This window comes from Hippoglossus stenolepis, chromosome 18, assembly GCF_022539355.2.
Source record: "Hippoglossus stenolepis isolate QCI-W04-F060 chromosome 18, HSTE1.2, whole genome shotgun sequence".
In the NCBI taxonomy this organism is placed as follows: Eukaryota; Metazoa; Chordata; class Actinopteri; order Pleuronectiformes; family Pleuronectidae; genus Hippoglossus; species Hippoglossus stenolepis.
The window spans coordinates 1,024,437-1,042,089 of NC_061500.1; the positions used below are offsets into that span (position 1 = coordinate 1,024,437).

A 17,653-nucleotide genomic window follows, 5' to 3' on the forward strand; every position below is an offset into this window, starting at 1 on the left:
AACGTATCAGTTTATTATATTTGTTTATCATTATATATGTTTAAACAATGAATTATATTTTATTATTTACATTGCTCGGTTTTTATTATATTTATATTTAATAATATTTCTTGATCATTTTATTGATAATCTTTATTTTCCATATGATTTTCAGTGAACGTGTCGGAACTGGTTTGAGCTCTGTTGTGTTTGCTGCCCTCTGGTGGATCCAGGGGAGAAGAGAGAACAGTGGAAATAAACTCACCTCCTTTCTGTTTGATGAACAAACACACTCTGATGAACCTGTTGCTGCTTCAGTGTCACAAAAACCATTCAGTTCAAATAACTAATAATTAGCAGGTTGTTTTAATTCAACTTGATATTTATTGTCTAGTTTCTTTGAAACATAAAATCACTTGAGTGCAACACAAAAATTAAAATACAGAGAGAAGCAGAGACAGGGACCAGTTTGGACCAGATCTGTCAATTAATTTAAAAACTGTCACATCATTCACAATATTTATTTGAATAGAACAGGTCAGATATCACAACTGAGACCAAACACAGAAAAGGATTCAGGAAAAACACGTCAGCTCAGAGTAATAATGATATTTAAAACTTCAGTTATTTAACTTGGATGTATGTTATACGAGTATGAATACTTTTGTATGTTCTGTGTATTTGTTTGTATTTCTATATAAAAGAAATGGAATAAATGGGTATGAGTACTATTAGTCCCTCGTGATTACACACCTTATACTACTACTAATAATAATAATATTATTATTATATATATAATAATATAAAACATAATAAAGTATGATGAATATAAATACTCTGGTAGAACTGGTCCTGGGTGTGCAGAGCAGGATTAGAGGACTGGAGTAGTGGAGTAAAAGTAACTGTAATCTGACTGGGACTGAAATGAATGGGGGAGCTCTTCCAGCGGCAGCCGCAGGGGGCGCTGTTGTCGCTGTCCTTACCCATAAGCGGGGGAGTGAGAGGTGCATGAAATGGAGAAAAATGGCGGATCATGTGCAGGTGAGCAGAGGTTTCATGTTTTTCTAACCGTCAGTTCCTCCGGGAGCGTGACGATGGGTGTGAGCGGGGACTGTGGCGCTGTGCAGCGGGTCCGGAGGCCGTGCCCGGGCCGCTGAGTGCAGGAGGCGGCCGCGCTGCTGCTGCCCGGCGGGTAAAGAAAGGATGTGTCCGCCTGTGTTGACTTGTGGCCTCCTGTCAGTGCTCACTGGAGGCTGGGTTAGCCGGAGCTAGCTGCGAGCACACCGGCTGGAACCAGGCGGGGGGAGCGGGCAGGAGCCCCGGAGCCGACGGGGCAGAGCCGGCGGTGTTCTCGGTGTGTGTGCCGGGGGAAGGCTCCTCAGCAGCGGGCTCCCGGAGCGAGTTAGCGCCGTGTGTGAGTGAAGTAAACAATAAGGAGAGGCGGTTAGCTGCCGGGCTAGCGTCCCGGGGCTGCTCCGCTTGGCGCCACACTGGATCTCCCCGGATCTTCATCCTTCACACCGACATGGACCCGCGCTCCTCCTCGGCTTCACCCCGCTTCTCCTCTGAGAACATGTAGTTCTGCTCTGCTGGCGGCGGCTGCACGTTAGCTAGCTAGGCTAACGTTAGCATGAGCACAGACGTGCACTTCTCCCGCCCGAGCCCGTTTGAAAACACGGTCCGGTCTGTCGGAGCGTGGGTCCGGGCTCCGGGCTCCGTGTCCGCCGCCAGCTCCGGCAACCGCGGGCACGGAGCCGGGTGTGCACCGGGGGCTTGTTTGTGTGCGTGGACCGAGCGGTGCTGCTGTGTTTAGCTAGCAGCCCGGAGCTAGCTGCTCAACACATGTCCGGGTAACGCGGAGGGAGAAGGAGCCGTTGAATCAGCTACCTCTGCTCCTCCATGGTGTGAAACCACCTGGCTCCTCCGCGATGAGGAGCAGGAGCACCTCCCTCTGCTGTTGCTGCATGTGGAGCCTCAGTGGTTCTGTAGCTTCATGTCTCTTCACTGTCTCATCCCCACACGAGCTGTGTGGATGCTAATGAAGCAGGTAGATGTCAGAGCTGCAGCCTCCACGATGCTGCGAGCAGCGGCCAGGAGCTGCAGCCTCCACGGCCCCTCTGGAAGAGGAGCCTCTTCCTCTGGAGGTTCTCTGGAAGAGGCTCCTCTTCCTCTGGAGGTTCTCTGGAAGAGGAGCCTCTTCCTCTGGAGGTTCTCTGGAAGAGGAGCCTCTTCCTCTGGAAGTTCTCTGGAGGAAGAGGAGCCTCTTCTTGGAGGTCTCTGGAAGAAGAGGAGCCTCTTCCTCTGGAAGTTCTCTGGAGGAAGAGGAGCCTCTTCCTCTGGAACTCTTTCGTCTCACACTGTTTATTCTTATTGGCTCCAAACAGAAGATCAACATCTGGCTGAGAAACACATTCCTGAATAGTCCTGATGTATTTCACCATTTATCTTTGAACTCCCTCTTTAAACTGTTAACTTCACACCATCACAGTCCTGACCCTAACTGCTCTGTGGTGTTAATTGTGCTGTAGTTATTCTATAAGATGGCGTAGGGCTGGAAGATGATATCACTCAGGTTTGATTTGTTCGGTCCATATTCTCCTCATAGATCCTAACAAGGTGCGACATCATCTGCCCGTCACCTTCCATAAAGTTCAGACCTGAAGCCCAGTAGAAGATCATTCATATAAACATGTTCTTAACAGAAGGAGTCACCCAGTCCGTAATTAAATAAAATGACAAATCATATCTATATATATATATAATTAATAATATCTATGACTAATTCATGTGATCTGATTGATGATGTGATTCTCTGGAATCAGCTCAGAAATAGTTTCCGTGTGTTTCAGCGTCTCCACTGGATCTACTGTGATGTTGAACAACAGGTTCGATCTGAGTCGTGACGTCTGTAGAGTTTTCTCTCTACAGTGTGAAGCAGCGTGTGTTTGTGTCTGTAGGACCTGAAGCAGGGAACCTGGTGTGAGCAGCACGCTGTCAAACACCTCCTCCGAGGAAGACGCCCGTTTATTGCTTCATGCATTGGTTCAGATGTGATTCAATTAAAGGTTTTAAGATTTCACCAGGAAGTCTGTGGAGTCAGAATGAGGAAGAGTTCTCACTCTGCACACGTCCCTTCAAATCGTTCATTCTGCTGCTCGTGTACATGCAGCCACTCCATTTATTTTGATAATGTTGTTTTTAATATATATATATAAATTATTGTTATTATTATTTTTCCTGTCGGTTTTCTCAACATAACTTATGCAGAGGTTTAAGTAAATACTGTGTTCTCTGCCTCTCGGTCCACGTTGTAGTTTTAAATGTCATCCCTGTTGCTGTGGTAACGCCTCCCGTCCACAGGAAGTTTTACAGCCTCTAAAACATAGAAGTCGATGCAGGTGCAAATATTAGGGAGTAAAAATCTTACCAATAAATTGGTTGATATATAATTATTCTTGCAATATTATGACTTTATTCTTGAAATCTCCAATTTTATTTCTCTTGAAGTGGCCACAATACTAATTGTACGTTGTACACTATGATATTAGGTATTTAGACATTTCAGATACTTATTATTATCAGCTAAGTAACTAAGTAAAAAGAAAACAAAAATACAACCAAATATGTAGAACTTTAATTAAGTAAACAAACATATTTTCCTATGTAGTTATTGACACTGCTCCTGACGCCTGTGAAAGGATCACATCAAAAGGTTTTTATTGGTCAACTGATAAATCCTCAGACTCTTAATTTAGATGTTCCAGTTTGTGTCATCACCTCGTGAACCCGACAGTTTCAAACCCAAACAGGATGAAACAAACACGTAATTGTCTTAAAGTTTCTGCCCGATAAGAGTTTGAATGAAGACGATTCTGCTGTTACAGAGTAGAGATCAGACTTTGGTGTCAGTCCACTGTGGTGAAACTGAACCACATCATCTTCCTGTCGGACGTCTCATCACCAAACATGTGTTCACATAACGTGTTGTGATGTCAGTGTCTATCAGTTTGTCTCTTCAGCAGCTCGTGTGCAGACGAACAGGGTTTGGTGCTGAGCTCTTATCTGAGACCAGCAGAGCTTCACACGCGCTGTTCTCCAAACTCCTGACTCTGATGCAGACAGTGAACACATCACAGACTTTAACCATCCAGACTCCGCTGCTCCCCCCACCTCCTCCGCTAATCTGCTCCTTTAACCTGGTGGCCCCTCCAGTTTGACTTTACTCATGAGTAACTGGCATCTCGCTGTGACGGGGCATGACTCAGCATTTTCCTGTGTGCCACATGAATGAATGAGAGTAAACGTGTGTTTCTGTTTGATTATTCTGTGAGAAAAGTGACGACACACAAATCATACAATCATTCACACACAATATGAACAGGAAGTGATGAACGTGAAGTGAAGGAAGTAAACAAAGATATAGATAAAATAATTATAAGTAATAAAAACAAAGTTTAGTATTTCTGCTGAAAAACAAAACAACACAGTAAATCAATAATGAAAATATTAGCAAATATAATTGCTTGATTAGATCAGAAGTTTCCTCTGTTCTTCGTTTCTCTGTTTCATCGTCACATGTTGAACCTGTGGCTGAAATGACTCTTATCTGTTTTAGTGAGTGTGGAACGTGGTGTTCTGTCCGTCTCTTGTCCTAAAGTGATGCCATCTCGTCTGTCTCTCACTGATAAGTCTCCTGTCGTCCTCTTTATCTAGGGCCTTGCCCAGCTGGAGATCCTGTGTAAGCAGCTGTACGAGACGACCGAATCCGCCGTCCGACTCCAGGCAGAGAAAGCTCTGGTCGAGTTCACCAACAGCCCCGACTGTCTCAGCAAGTGTCAGCTGCTGCTGGAGAGAGGCAGCGTGAGTAGGCCCTGTCTGTCCCCTGTCTGTCCCCTGTCCCTCACCTGTCCGTCGCCTGTCCCCTGTCCCTCACCTGTCCGTCACCATTTTATTGAATTCGCGAGTAGAATTCTCGAAATTTCATCAAACAACATCCACGTCAAATATCTCCATGAAAATTCACTTTAATTTAAATCAGGGGGTGAAGTGTTTTCATTTGAAAAATAATTAGACTTCAGGAAACTGAGGTCCCCAAACGATCGGCTCTGTCGAGCTCCAACACTCAGGAGGGAGTTTAAATAGTTGGTTTCAGCAGCTGCAGCTTTTGTTCGGTCTCGGCACTTTGCTGTACGCTGTAAATCTTCTGTCCAGTATTTAAACGATTTAACGTGTCTCATGTCAAGTGAATTTCCCTGATGTGTGGAAAAGAAAGTTCTATCTAATGTTCTGATGTTTCTCTCTCGTCACAGTCGTCGTACTCTCAGCTGCTCGCAGCCACGTGTTTGTCTAAATTGGTTTCTCGGACCAGCAACCCTCTGCCCCTGGAGCAACGCATCGACATACGTGAGTATATCCTGAAAGTTTCTGCCTCGTTACTTATGAAGTAACACGAGGTAATGTGCTGCTGAATCACTAGGCTGCGCTGTTCCTGCCTCACTAAGCGGCTGTTACTGTTTTTGTATCGTTCAGGGAACTATGTTCTGAATTATTTGGCCACGCGGCCGAAGTTAGCGGCGTTTGTGACCCAGGCTCTGATCCAGCTGTACGCCCGAATCACCAAGCTGGGCTGGTTCGACTGTCAGAAAGATGACTACGTGTTCAGGAACGTCATCGCTGATGTGACTCGCTTCCTACAGGTGAGAGCCTGGTCGATCGTGTGATGCTGAACGCTGCAGGAACCTTTGTGTTGAGCTGTTGTTGTTGTGTCTCTACAGGACAGTGTTGAACACTGCATCATAGGGGTGACCATTCTGTCCCAGCTGACCAATGAGATCAATCAGGTACTCTTCTTTTGGGGGGTTTCACCGTAACGAGATTTACCGAACCGTGATTTTTTGTTTAACGTGGTCTGTTTCCCCCGCAGGCGGACACGACACATCCTCTGACTAAACACAGGAAGATCGCGTCGTCATTCAGAGACTCCTCCCTCTTCGACATCTTCACTCTGTCCTGTAACCTCCTCAAACAGGTACGTTGATCTCCTTCACGAGAGAAGGCAGTGAAATGAAATCATACGAGGTGCGATCACAACGTTCTGAGAATCAAACAAACAACCAAACCTGATGTCATGTGGTGCAGCGATACACCACTGACTGCTCCTGGATCTGTTCCACTGGGTCAGAGACGACTCCCAGAGTAAGAATGTGTTTCCATGTGTGTTTCCTGGATGACGGGTTGTTTGGTCGCAGACGCACCTGATCCTCGATAGAACACTTTGTCGTCCCGCTGGCGCTGCTGGTAAAGTGCTGTGTCCTGCTCGGTCAATAACACGAACAGAATCTTTTACTTCATGTGACTTTTTGACTTGTGATCATTCACAGTGTGCGACTCAGTATTTAGTTCAGTTGAAGCTTCGACAGACTAAAGACTCTGCAGTCGACGTCTCATCAGTAGAACGACGGAGCTCTGAGCTACTTTTAAAATCCCTCAGAAAAGCTTTCAGAGCTTAATTGTCGACAGAGGGCGACCTGCAGCCCGTCGGAGGATAATATCAGTTTATGACACGTGTGACAGTCGCACAGATGGAGCAGAATAAACAACGGATCAGAATTTAATGGAGTTTCTGTAATGAGCTCAGAGTGAGATGATGATTACATGTTTTAATCAGCTTCCTGCTCCCAGCCAATGAGAGAGGAGTAAACCTCTGCAGGCCGACTGCAGCTGAGCTTTGTTCTGTGTGTTCCTCAGGCGTCTGGGAAGAACCTGAACCTGAACGATGAGTCGCAGCACGGTTTGCTGATGCAGCTGCTCAAACTCAGCTACAATTGCCTCAACTACGACTTCATAGGAACTTCCACAGACGAGTCGTCGGACGACCTCTGCACTGTACAGATCCCCACGTCCTGGAGATCAGGTAGCTGCTGCTGAGAGCGTCTTGTTATATATAAATATATAAATATATATATAAATATGAGTGGGATCAGGCTCAGTCCAGTCAGAAGAGTCCATGTGTATATTGATGTCATTGACACAAGTTGAAATATCAACATGTACTGACAACTTCCTGTTTCCTTTCTCTCCTGCAGCGTTTCTTGATTCCTCCACCCTGCAGCTCTTTTTCAATTTATATCATTCCATCCCTCCATCCCTCTCTCCGTTGGTAAGTGACCCAGTGACGTCCTGTGACCTCAGAACCACAAGCTTCTCTGTGAATCACATGAAACTCTTTAGGTCCAAAGGTTTGTTAGGATGAAATGATGTTTTTAATATGTAGAGATTAGAGCCTGACCTTAAATATGTCCTTATCAAACCAGTAAGTCAAAGAAATGTGATTTAGGTTTGATGCTTTACAGTTAAACCATAAACTTTATTATAAATTACTTATACTTTCTGCTCCCAGTTACCTTCTATCAAAACTTAATTCAGTAAATAATCAAACGTTTCTGATTTTAGTTTTCAGTCTGAACATCTTCTATCTCTCGAGACCATTTGAAACCAATGAAAGATGGAACCTGGTCTCTTCATGTTGTGTTAATAACCCGTGAATCTTCCCGTGTGCAGGTGTTGTCATGTCTAGTTCAGATCGCCTCCGTCAGACGATCTCTCTTCAACAACGCAGAGCGAGCAAAGTTCCTTTCACATTTGGTCGACGGAGTAAAGAGGATATTAGCAAACCCACAGGTGAGAAACCGTCTCGTGCACCGCTCCTCCTCTGATTTGTGTTCTCCAGTCGTTGTGTGACGCTGTGGAACATGTTGTGTTTCAGTGTTTACCGGATCCTAACAACTACCACGAGTTCTGTCGTCTGCTGGCGAGGCTGAAGAGCAACTACCAGCTGGGGGAACTGGTCAAAGTAGAAAACTACCCTGAAGTTATTCGACTCATAGCAAACTTCACTGTCACTAGTCTGCAGGTAAGAGGGGTTTGATTCCAGATGTTCGACTCAGTCATCAGCAGCTCGAACTTAATTCTTTCTAAACTAACGTAACATTTACTGATTAAAGAGGAAACTCAGCTTCGTCATGTTTTATTTGAACTTCAGTGTTTTTGTGAAACGACTCGAGCTGCAACGATTAATCGATTTAATTAACAAAACATAATTTACAGCTGTAAAAATATAGTTTCCTGATTTTCTTTGGCTTCTTTTTTTGGACGTTTGTAAAAACTAAACATCTGGAAGATAATTTCTTTATCTTCAGAAATCTAATTTCAGACTAAATCAATAAAATGATTGATTATGAGTTTTTCTGTCTCCTTAATAATTCTTTCTTCAATGACGATGTTTGATGTTTCAGTAATATTTTCAAAACTTTTTAATGCAACATCAACGAAGCAGCAACTTGGCCTGAAAGTGCAGAAACATGATGAACATCTATATATTTTAAATGACAGTAACATCCCCTGTTGGTCTCCTCAGCACTGGGAGTTTGCTCCCAACAGCGTCCACTACCTGTTGAGTCTATGGCAGCGCCTGGCAGCGTCGGTCCCCTACGTCAAAGCCACCGAGCCTCACCTGCTGGAGACGTACACGCCGGAGGTCACCAAGGCCTACATCACCTCGCGGCTGGAGTCGGTCCATGTCATCCTCAGGTAACTTACCACACGGCTTCATGTCCAAGAACCAGTTCAACATGTCAGAGTGTGTCTGACAGGTTTTTATTTAGTACGTATGTAATCAGTGAAGCTCTGTGTCTCGTTCTCTGGTTAAACCCGTGTGTCCAAACGCGTTCGCTCCACAGAGACGGTTTGGAGGATCCTCTCGATGACGCCGGCCTCGTGCAGCAGCAGCTGGACCAGTTGTCCACCATCGGGCGCTGCGAGTATGAGAAGACGTGTGCTCTGCTCGTCCAGCTGTTCGACCAGGCGGCGCAGACCTACCAGGAGCTGCTGCAGTCCACCAACTCCAGCGCCGCTGACATCACCGTGCAGGAGGGTACGTGCTGCAAACACAGGACCACGCTGATGTTTTTAAAATCGTCTCGTTCTCGTGGCTTCGTGCTCAGTGAATAAAACGTTAATCCTGGTTTTTAGGATCAGAACCCTCTGACCAACAGTTCCTCTGCTTCTGTGTGCAGGTCGGTTAACGTGGTTGGTTTATATAATCGGGGCAGTGATCGGCGGACGGGTGTCGTTTGCGAGTACGGATGAGCAGGACGCCATGGACGGAGAGCTAGTCTGTCGGTAAGAAAGAAATCTGAGGATCTCATGACGTATAGAATAAAAAGAGAAAATAGTTTTAAACATGGAAAAGAGATTAAATCTGAAAACAGATTGTTGTTGATGTGTCGTAAGCTCGTGATGACATCTTTACATGTGGGGACAAACGTGTCGATAACGTGCAGCAGCCCAAGATTAATGTTCATAACTCTAAAAATATAATAGTTGTAATAACTTTTCTATATTTAGAAATATTTAGGGTCCATATGTTTTGTGTGTTTTCTGATGAAAAGGCTGATTTCTCTCTTCTGAGCTGCTTGTGGCCTGAATGACGTGAGTGAATCTTTAATTTAAACAACACACTGTACTTCTCTTTCTTCTTAACTCAGGGTTCTGCAGCTGATGAATCTGACCGACTCCCGGTTAGCGCAGGCTGGGAACGAGAGACTGGAGCTCGCCATGCTCAGCTTCTTCGAACAGTTCAGGAAGATCTACATCGGGGACCAGGTGCAGAAATCCTCAAAGGTGAGCGCCGCTGTAACCGTGTCAGGACGCTGCTGTCGCCGTCTGTCGCCTCAGTGTTGCATTAACCCTGACCTGGCCTCCCGCCCCCGGTGACCCCTCATGTCCGCTCCGTCAGCGGGGGCCACTTCGGGGCCACGTCTTTTGTCCCGAACGCTGACATGTGCTCGATGTGGCGGCTGCGTTTTAAAGAGTCGCTCAGTGTGTTTTGCTGTTGTGTTTTTAGACGTGTAGTCGTCCGGCTTCACGCTGACTGACTTCCTGTTCTCTTTGTTCTGAACATGTGTTCGTCTGGTTCGGCGTCGTCACACTTTAAATCCAGGACGTGTTGAGAAGTCGACCGTTTCGCCCGAGCAGCTTCACATAGAGCTCTGAGTGCATGTGGCTGCTGATTGGCTGAGGAGCTGCATCAGTCTGTTGTAGGAACTGAAGCTGTAACTCAAAGAATCCGTCGTCTCAGGTTCTGCTTTTGTTCCTCTGACACTCAAACTCCACGTCCGCGTCGTCTCGTGTTCAACATGAATAAAACACCATGTTTGTACAAGTGATATCCTCAGAATTCAAACCATCAACTAAAACTCTTCTGTCTCCACTAACGTCCTTTATCATTCATATTATTGTTATTAATATTCTTCTTTGGGCCGGATCAGCGACTTCTGTTGTAATTCGTGGAATCGTTGTTTTCATTTTATGAATAAAATTTCTGAGAATAACTATTCATGGAAATTTACCGAACTCTGAAATGGTTTTAAAGCGCTCGACATGGACGAGTGACGGGTCTCCACTTCAAACTGAGGCTAATGAGGAAGTGGAGACGCGTCGTCCGTCTTTATTGTGTGAAGAACAGTTTTTATCTGAAAGGACAGAGAGTTGAATGAGGAGGAGACGCAGCAAAGTCTCCTTGTGCTGCACAAACAAAGATATGTTATTCATGACAGGTGATGTAACCTCATACAGCATCTTCACAGCTCAGTGGGATGTTACACATGTTGAATGTTCTTCCTTCACATTATTTTATCTGTTTGTTTTGTCACTGCAGCTTTATCGACGACTATCAGAAGTTCTGGGTTTGAACGACGAGACGATGGTACTCAGCGTCTTTATAGGGAAAATGTGAGTATTAGAAATAACACAGATTCAATTCATCTCTTCAACAGTTTGACAGACATCTTGAATTTTAACCCAAAGTAAAATGAATTTAATATTACATTTAAAACATTTTTTGTATCTTTTGTTTGTATTAAGGATAATTAATTAACTCAAGGTCCACAGGATTTTAAAGCATCTTTCAGCCGCATGTCACTGCCGTCATCTTTATGACTGTATGAAGGTGCACGTGGTCACATGACTCCAGATCCTCACCAGGGTCATGTGATAAACTGTCTCCATGGCAACAGAGCAAACTGCAGCTAATTAAGACTGAGATGTTGAAAGCTCCGTTTGAACCTTTATCTCAAATAAAGTTTGTCACAAAGTTTTCCAGCTTTAACTTTAAGTGTTAAAATGATCAGAAATAAACGAGTTTTGATTATTGATCAGAAAACAATCTGTTTGTGTGTTTGTGTGTTTCAGCATCACAAACTTGAAGTACTGGGGCCAGTGTGAACCAATCACCTCCAAGACATTGCAGCTACTAAACGACCTCTCACTAGGATATCCTTCACTAGTGTGTGTGTGTGTGTGTGTGTGTGTGTGTGTGTGTGTGTGTGTGTGTGTGTGTGTGTGTGTGTGTGTGTGTGTGTGTGTGTGTGTGTGTGTGTGTGTGTGTGTGTGTGTGTGTGTGTGTGTGTGTGTGTGTGGGGGGACATGAATGTTTCTAATTGTTACTGGACTTGTTGTCACCTCACGCAGCAGCGTTAACTCAAAAACTGAAGAACACACTTTCATCACACTGAGTTTTATGTGTCCGAGTGGAGACTCTGGTGTGTTTCTGGATCTGTGTTTTCTCCTTGACCTCCTGTGCACGTACAGCAGCGTGAGGAAGCTGGTGAAGCTCACCGCGGTTCAGTTCATGTTGAACAACCACACGGTGAGTTCCTCACAGTCGGCACATCTTCATCCATCTGAACGTCATCATCATTAACGGTCTGTGTGTCTGTGTGTGTGTCTGTGTGTGTGTGTGTCTGTTTGTGTGTGTCAGAGCGAACACTTCTCCTTCCTCGGAGTGAACAACCAGTCGAATCTGAGCGACATGAGGTGTCGGACCACCTTCTACACGGCACTGGGGCGCCTGCTAATGGTGGATCTGGGTAACTGCACTTTTCTTTCTCCAGTGAGAGAAGTTCACTGTGAAATAAAGTAACTTTAAAAACAGCAGCTCGTTGTGTTTTGAAAACGAGTCGATGATGTCGGAGCGAAGCTGAGCTCTGGTCACACGAGTCTCGTTACAGTTCGAAGCTCGATGAGTCTTAAAGCTGCAGTGCATCAGACAGTTGTGTTGACTTTCCTCATTGTGCGTCTGTGTGCAGGCGAGGACGAGGACCAGTTCGAACAGTTCATGTTGCCTCTGACGGCTGCGTTTGAAACTGTGGCTCAGATGTTGAGCACAAACACCTTCAATGAGCAGGAAGCTAAGGTGACGCACGCACACACACACACACATTAACAGGTACTGACACTATTTAAATTAGCAGAATATGTCTCCTATACATATTATTCTGTTAAATTTAAAAAGTCTTCAGCTTCTTAGAATAAACTTTTACTCAGCAGCCAATCACAGCAGCAAGTCACATCCTGATTGAAAAACAGGTGAAAAACTCGTCTGCTGAAGTTTTATTATCTGAACATTTCGCTGTCTGAAGAATAAACTGACCTCCGTCTTCTTCTGTGGTTTCCTGTAGAGGACGCTGGTGGGTTTGGTCCGAGACCTGCGAGGCATCGCGTTCGCCTTCAACGCCAAGACGAGCTTCATGATGCTGTTCGACTGGATGTATCCTCGCAGCTGAAACTGAAACGTGCTCTGTATTCATCAGTGTGTGTGTGTGTGAGAGAGACTTGTCCTTAACCCTCCCCTGCAGATACCCAGCCTACATGCCCATTTTACAGAGAGCCATCGAGCTGTGGTACCACGACCCAGCATGCACCACGCCGGTCCTCAAGCTCATGGCTGAACTCGTTCACAACAGGTGAGGATGCTCAGTGTCGCTCTGTGGATTAATCCATCGAGTTCAGTGGACGATGATCAAACAAGAACTCAGCATCATAATCTCTTCAGTCAATAACTGATCTATAACTGATCTGTAACTGATCAATAAGTCGTCTGCTCTGTTTTCGTCGTAGATCCCAGAGGTTACAGTTTGACGTGTCGTCACCGAACGGAATCCTGTTGTTCAGAGAAACCAGCAAGATGATCACTACCTACGGTACGCTCACCAAAATAAAAGTCCTCACTGCACACCCCTCCTTTCTCTTCTTTTTCATTATTATTATTATTTTTATTATTATTATATATCAACTGGTGAACAAAATCTTCCCTTTTCCTTCTGACGTTTACTTATTGATCTTCATGTCCACAGATACTGAGGCTTCTGCAAAAATCTGCAACAAATCAGTGACACAATAATATTAATGATGATGATAATAATAATAATCCAGATTAAACTGCTTCTTTTCACACCGACAGTTAATTAATAATAAACCAAAACAACCTGTAAAGATCCAGCGTTGTTCTCTTTGCAGGAAACCGTATCCTGACGCTGGGGGAGGTGCCGAAGGACCAGGTGTACGGGGTGAAGCTGAAGGGCGTCAGCGTGTGCTTCGCCATGCTGAAGGCGGTGCTCAGCGGGAACTACGTGAACTTCGGCGTCTTCCGTCTGTACGGCGACGACGCGCTGGACAACGCTCTGCAGACGTTCATCAAACTACTGCTGTCCATCCCCCACAGTGACTTACTAGTATGTTCAACCGTGTTTATGTTCATCGTGTCAGCGACACGTTTAATCATCACACGCCACAAACACACGAAACATGAGAGCGTGGAGGTGGAACCTTTCCTGCCCCCTGGTGGCAGGAAACGTCTCACTGACATGTTCTGGACATTTGACCGGCGGCTTCAGGAAAAGTTCCAGAACATTTCTGTCTTTAAATTGAATGAGTTGTTTGTACATTAATCCCATGACTCCTCCTGACTCCTCCCCCTCAGGACTACCCTAAGCTCAGCCAGTCGTTCTACTCGCTGCTCGAGGTGCTGACGCAGGATCACATGAACTTCATCGCCAGCCTGGAGCCTCACGTCGTCATGTACATCCTGTCCTCCATATCAGAAGGACTGACGGCGCTCGGTGAGACACCCGGAGGTCCAGCTCAATTTCAGAGAGCGTGCACGTCACGGCAGGTGTTAAACACGTGTGTGTGTGTGTTTCAGATACGATGGTGTGCACGGGCTGCTGCTCCAGTCTGGACCACATCGTCACCTACTTGTTCAAACAGCTGTCGCGCTCCACAAAGAAGCGTCCGGCTCCCATGGCAACGGACGATCGCTTCCTCCACATCATGCAGCAGCACCCGGAGATGATCCAGCAGGTGAGAGATCCTTCTGATCTACACTCACATGCTTTTATTGTGAAGAAGCTTCCGTGTGTGACCCTGGTGCTCGTTGTGCAGATGTTGTCCACAGTTTTAAACATCATCATCTTCGAGGACTGTCGGAACCAGTGGTCGATGTCACGACCTCTGTTAGGCCTCATCCTGCTCAACGAGAAGGTGAAACACCCCCCACGCCATCGACAGTCTGTCTGTGTGTCTGTGTGTGTCTGAGTGTGTGTGTGTAGTAACACGGTTGTGTGTGCGTCCTGCAGTATTTCGCTGACCTGAGGAACAGCATCGTCAACAGTCAGCCTCCGGAGAAGCAGCAAGCCATGCACTTATGTTTCGAGAACTTGATGGAAGGAATAGAAAGAAATCTACTCACCAAGAATCGGGACAGGTAGGTCACATGACCCGACACGTGAAAACCTCACTTCATGATCTAGAGTCAGATTTAATGAAACATTTTAATATCTGTGTTTATGTTTTGTGAGATGAAAAATAGATCTAACTTTGCAAATTACAAAAAAAAGTCCTAATATTGTGAGAATAAAGTCGTAGTATTTGTATCAGCTCCGAAGATCCAGATCAGTCGGACTCTAAAATATTAGAATCATTTTTAGGTTAATGAAGAAACTAAATGTTTTTATATTCAGTAACTGACAGGAAGCTTCTGTTACCATGGAAACACACTGCAGATGATCATCTACTCTAATGTGACACATGTAGAAAACAAGCTTTGTTGTTGTTATCTGATAAAAGTCTAACGTCTGTGTGCGTGTCTGTGTGTGTGTGTGTGTGTGTGTGTCTGTCTCTGTGCGTGTGCAGGTTTACTCAGAACTTGTCGGTGTTCAGGAGGGAGGTGAACGACAGCATGAAGAACTCGACGTACGGCGTCAACAGCAACGACATGATGAGCTGACATTCCACACATCAGAGTCTTAGAGCGCAGCCGCAGACAGAGCCCACCCCCCTCACCCCTCCTCCCCCCTCTCTGCATCAGCGTCCCCCCCCGGGCCCGGATGCCTGGGGGTCGTCTCTTCACTCGGATTCACAACGTACGGGATCGTTGATTCAGTTCAGCGAGTAACTCCCCCTCACCCCTTCCTCCCCCTTTTTGATAGAAGCATATATAAATATATACAGATCTATTTTAACGCCAGTCTGCATCGGTCTGACCGCTGCGGCTGTCCTGACCGTAGGGGGCGCATGTCGAAGCACTCGGAGGACGGAGGTGAGGACGGGGGCGAGGTGAGGAACGCCGGTTAAACGTAATAATCCGCTTCTGCCTGCCTTGTATAGAAAACACTCAAAAAACCAAGTGTACATTTTTTTTCGTAACATTTTGAACAATGTTTATAATGATGATTGAATTTAAAAACACAAAGAAGAGTCGAGGAAAAAAGAAAAAAACAACAAAAATCGTGTGATTGAGCTTTTTACAGTGTAGTGAGTTAGGGCAACTGTCTGTCTGCGTGGGGGTGGGGGGGGGGCTGTCACGATGCAGAGGAAGCAGAGAAACGCACACTAACACAGCGAGAGGCGTCCACGTTGTACATTGTCCTCCGTCTCTGGTTGGCGTGATGTAAATAGTCACATGACCCCGTGGCAGCGGGCGCGACGGGATTTAAAGGGACAGTTCTGCTATTTATCAACGAGGTTTTGTTCTCGTGGTCGTGTCCGACTGAGTCGTGAAACCTTTTTGTTTGAGGAGATTCTGTCGGAAACGAGTCTGAAGATTGAAACTCCGTCGTATCGAATAATCATAATCAATTTGTGTCCTGAAGAGTCGACACGTGGCTTCAGGTCAGAAATCGAAATGTTTCCAGATGAAGTTAACGAATCGAAGCCTCGTCCGATGTTTCAGATAAACAACGTTTCTACATTTATTCAGTTTACTGAGAGAAAACTTTCTTCCACTTTTCTTTCTTAAATGTCATAACGTCATCAAAGTAGTTTGAAGTAATTTGGTGTTCGATAATTTTTCAGCTCATCATAAGTCTCACAAAGTTAAATGTCACAGAACTTCATGTTACCAGGATTTTAGAATCTGCAAAGTTTTCCACTTCATTATCTGAAACATCCGATCAGTTCGATTTCAATCATCAGTTCATTACGTTTTAAACTAGAACACTAAAATAATGTGAGAATCAGCTGTTTGTGTCTTTGGACCTTTTTCACTGTTTTCTCACATTTTAATATCGATTATCAATAATCAGTTAATGAATCAATGAGGAAATTATTAGTTTTGTCCCGAGTGTGAGAAAACATCAAATCTCATCAGATTATTTATGATCAAGTTTCCTCTGGTTCTGAGAAACACTCGTTCTTTGTGATGGAAAACGTTTCTTAACCTCCCGTCAGATCCGGCTGCGTCTCTCTCCTCGAGTCAACGCGTCTCTGCGACGATCGACGTGTAAGCAACATGGTCACGGCTACATTTTCCCCTCTGGTAGGCTGGGTGCAGTTTCCACCATTTTGTTTACACTCTGGATTCCTCGGACCAGGTTTTGGGACTGCCCCCCCTCCCCCTTTAGGTCCTGCAGTGGAGTCGTTTTGTGTGCGTGTGTGTGTGTGGTTCTCTGTTGCCTGGTGTGTATGTGGCGTCTCATGGTGCTCGTGATGGAGCTCAAACAGCCAAGGTCTGTGCCACCGCGTTGGGGGGGAAAGAATCGTAATGTTATCAGTGATAACGATGGAAATCTCCCGTCGTTCGTCAGCACACGTGTCCATCAGAGCTCGTTGAAGGAATCCAGTTTAGTTTTCAAATATCTGAAGTAAATTGCATTGAACCTTGGTAGAAGTCCGAACAGTGTAAAAAGAGAAGCAGGAGGAGTCTATTAGCAACTTGTGTTACTCTCTACGATGTTGCTGCTAACTGTTTGTGACAACTAGCTCATCTCTAACATGTCCGCACTCATGGATGTTTCTTGAGTTCCTAATTTTTTGGTTTGTGTCCCTGATGTGAATGTGTTGGGTCCATAGAGTGAATAGCTGTTTGAGTTGTTTGGATGTCTGCTACATATAGTGTAAGCATTGTGACTGCAAATAAACCTCATTGATTTTTACATGGATGCTTCTCTCTTCATTTTACTGTCTGCACGTCTCAAAGCTCCAGAAACACGTCGTCACTTCCTCGTGACTCGATCAAATCGTACCGATCTTAACATCTTCTGCCTTTAACGCTCAGAGACTGAGGAAGAACTGAGAAGACTTCAGTCACATGTGAGGGATCAGTAGAACGGACATATGCAATATGATGTCAAGTTAAGCTTAAAAAAACATGTATAGCAAAGCATAAAGTCTTAATATAGTAAAACATCAAATCAGTCATTAAAATAAAATGATAACTTTTTTAAAGTCATGTCACAAAACGTAACTAAAATGCCAAATATGGAAAAAGTCAAACTAGTAATGAAAGTCAGAAAATTCCTGACAATGATTTAAGAAAAGTCAAAATCATAAAAACGTC

The 17,653-nt window shown here is 45.0% G+C and overlaps 1 protein-coding gene across 2 annotated transcripts; it reads left to right on the top strand.

Moving 5' to 3' along the window:
- The first annotated feature begins 919 nt into the window (after nucleotides 1-919).
- Nucleotides 920-17,249, top strand: xpo7 (exportin 7). 2 transcript variants are annotated; one of them, XM_035184931.2, is made up of 29 exons: nucleotides 920-1,020; nucleotides 4,693-4,839; nucleotides 5,289-5,382; nucleotides 5,509-5,675; nucleotides 5,754-5,819; nucleotides 5,903-6,007; nucleotides 6,727-6,892; nucleotides 7,065-7,138; nucleotides 7,540-7,659; nucleotides 7,745-7,891; nucleotides 8,396-8,568; nucleotides 8,718-8,911; nucleotides 9,054-9,159; nucleotides 9,525-9,660; nucleotides 10,697-10,770; nucleotides 11,230-11,310; nucleotides 11,623-11,686; nucleotides 11,798-11,906; nucleotides 12,126-12,232; nucleotides 12,367-12,405; nucleotides 12,498-12,586; nucleotides 12,675-12,782; nucleotides 12,937-13,019; nucleotides 13,336-13,550; nucleotides 13,799-13,937; nucleotides 14,021-14,178; nucleotides 14,260-14,358; nucleotides 14,454-14,581; nucleotides 15,010-17,249. In XM_035184931.2, the coding sequence occupies exons 1-29, from the start codon at nucleotides 988-990 to the stop codon at nucleotides 15,101-15,103; spliced, it is 3,315 nt and encodes a 1,104-aa protein (XP_035040822.1). In that variant the 5' UTR covers nucleotides 920-987; the 3' UTR covers nucleotides 15,104-17,249. The 2 variants fall into 2 exon arrangements, with proteins under 2 accessions (XP_035040822.1, XP_035040823.1); XM_035184932.2 differs by lacking the exon at nucleotides 12,367-12,405.
- The last annotated feature ends 404 nt before the right edge of the window (nucleotides 17,250-17,653 follow it).

Coding starts and splice junctions, on each gene's coding strand:
- xpo7 (XM_035184931.2), top strand. CDS start 988: ATGAAATGGAGAAAAATGGCGGATCATGTGCAG. Junction 4,840..5,288: donor TGCTGCTGGAGAGAGGCAGC/GTGAGTAGGCCC, acceptor CTCTCGTCACAG/TCGTCGTACTCTCAGCTGCT. Junction 9,160..9,524: donor GACGGAGAGCTAGTCTGTCG/GTAAGAAAGAAA, acceptor TTCTTAACTCAG/GGTTCTGCAGCTGATGAATC.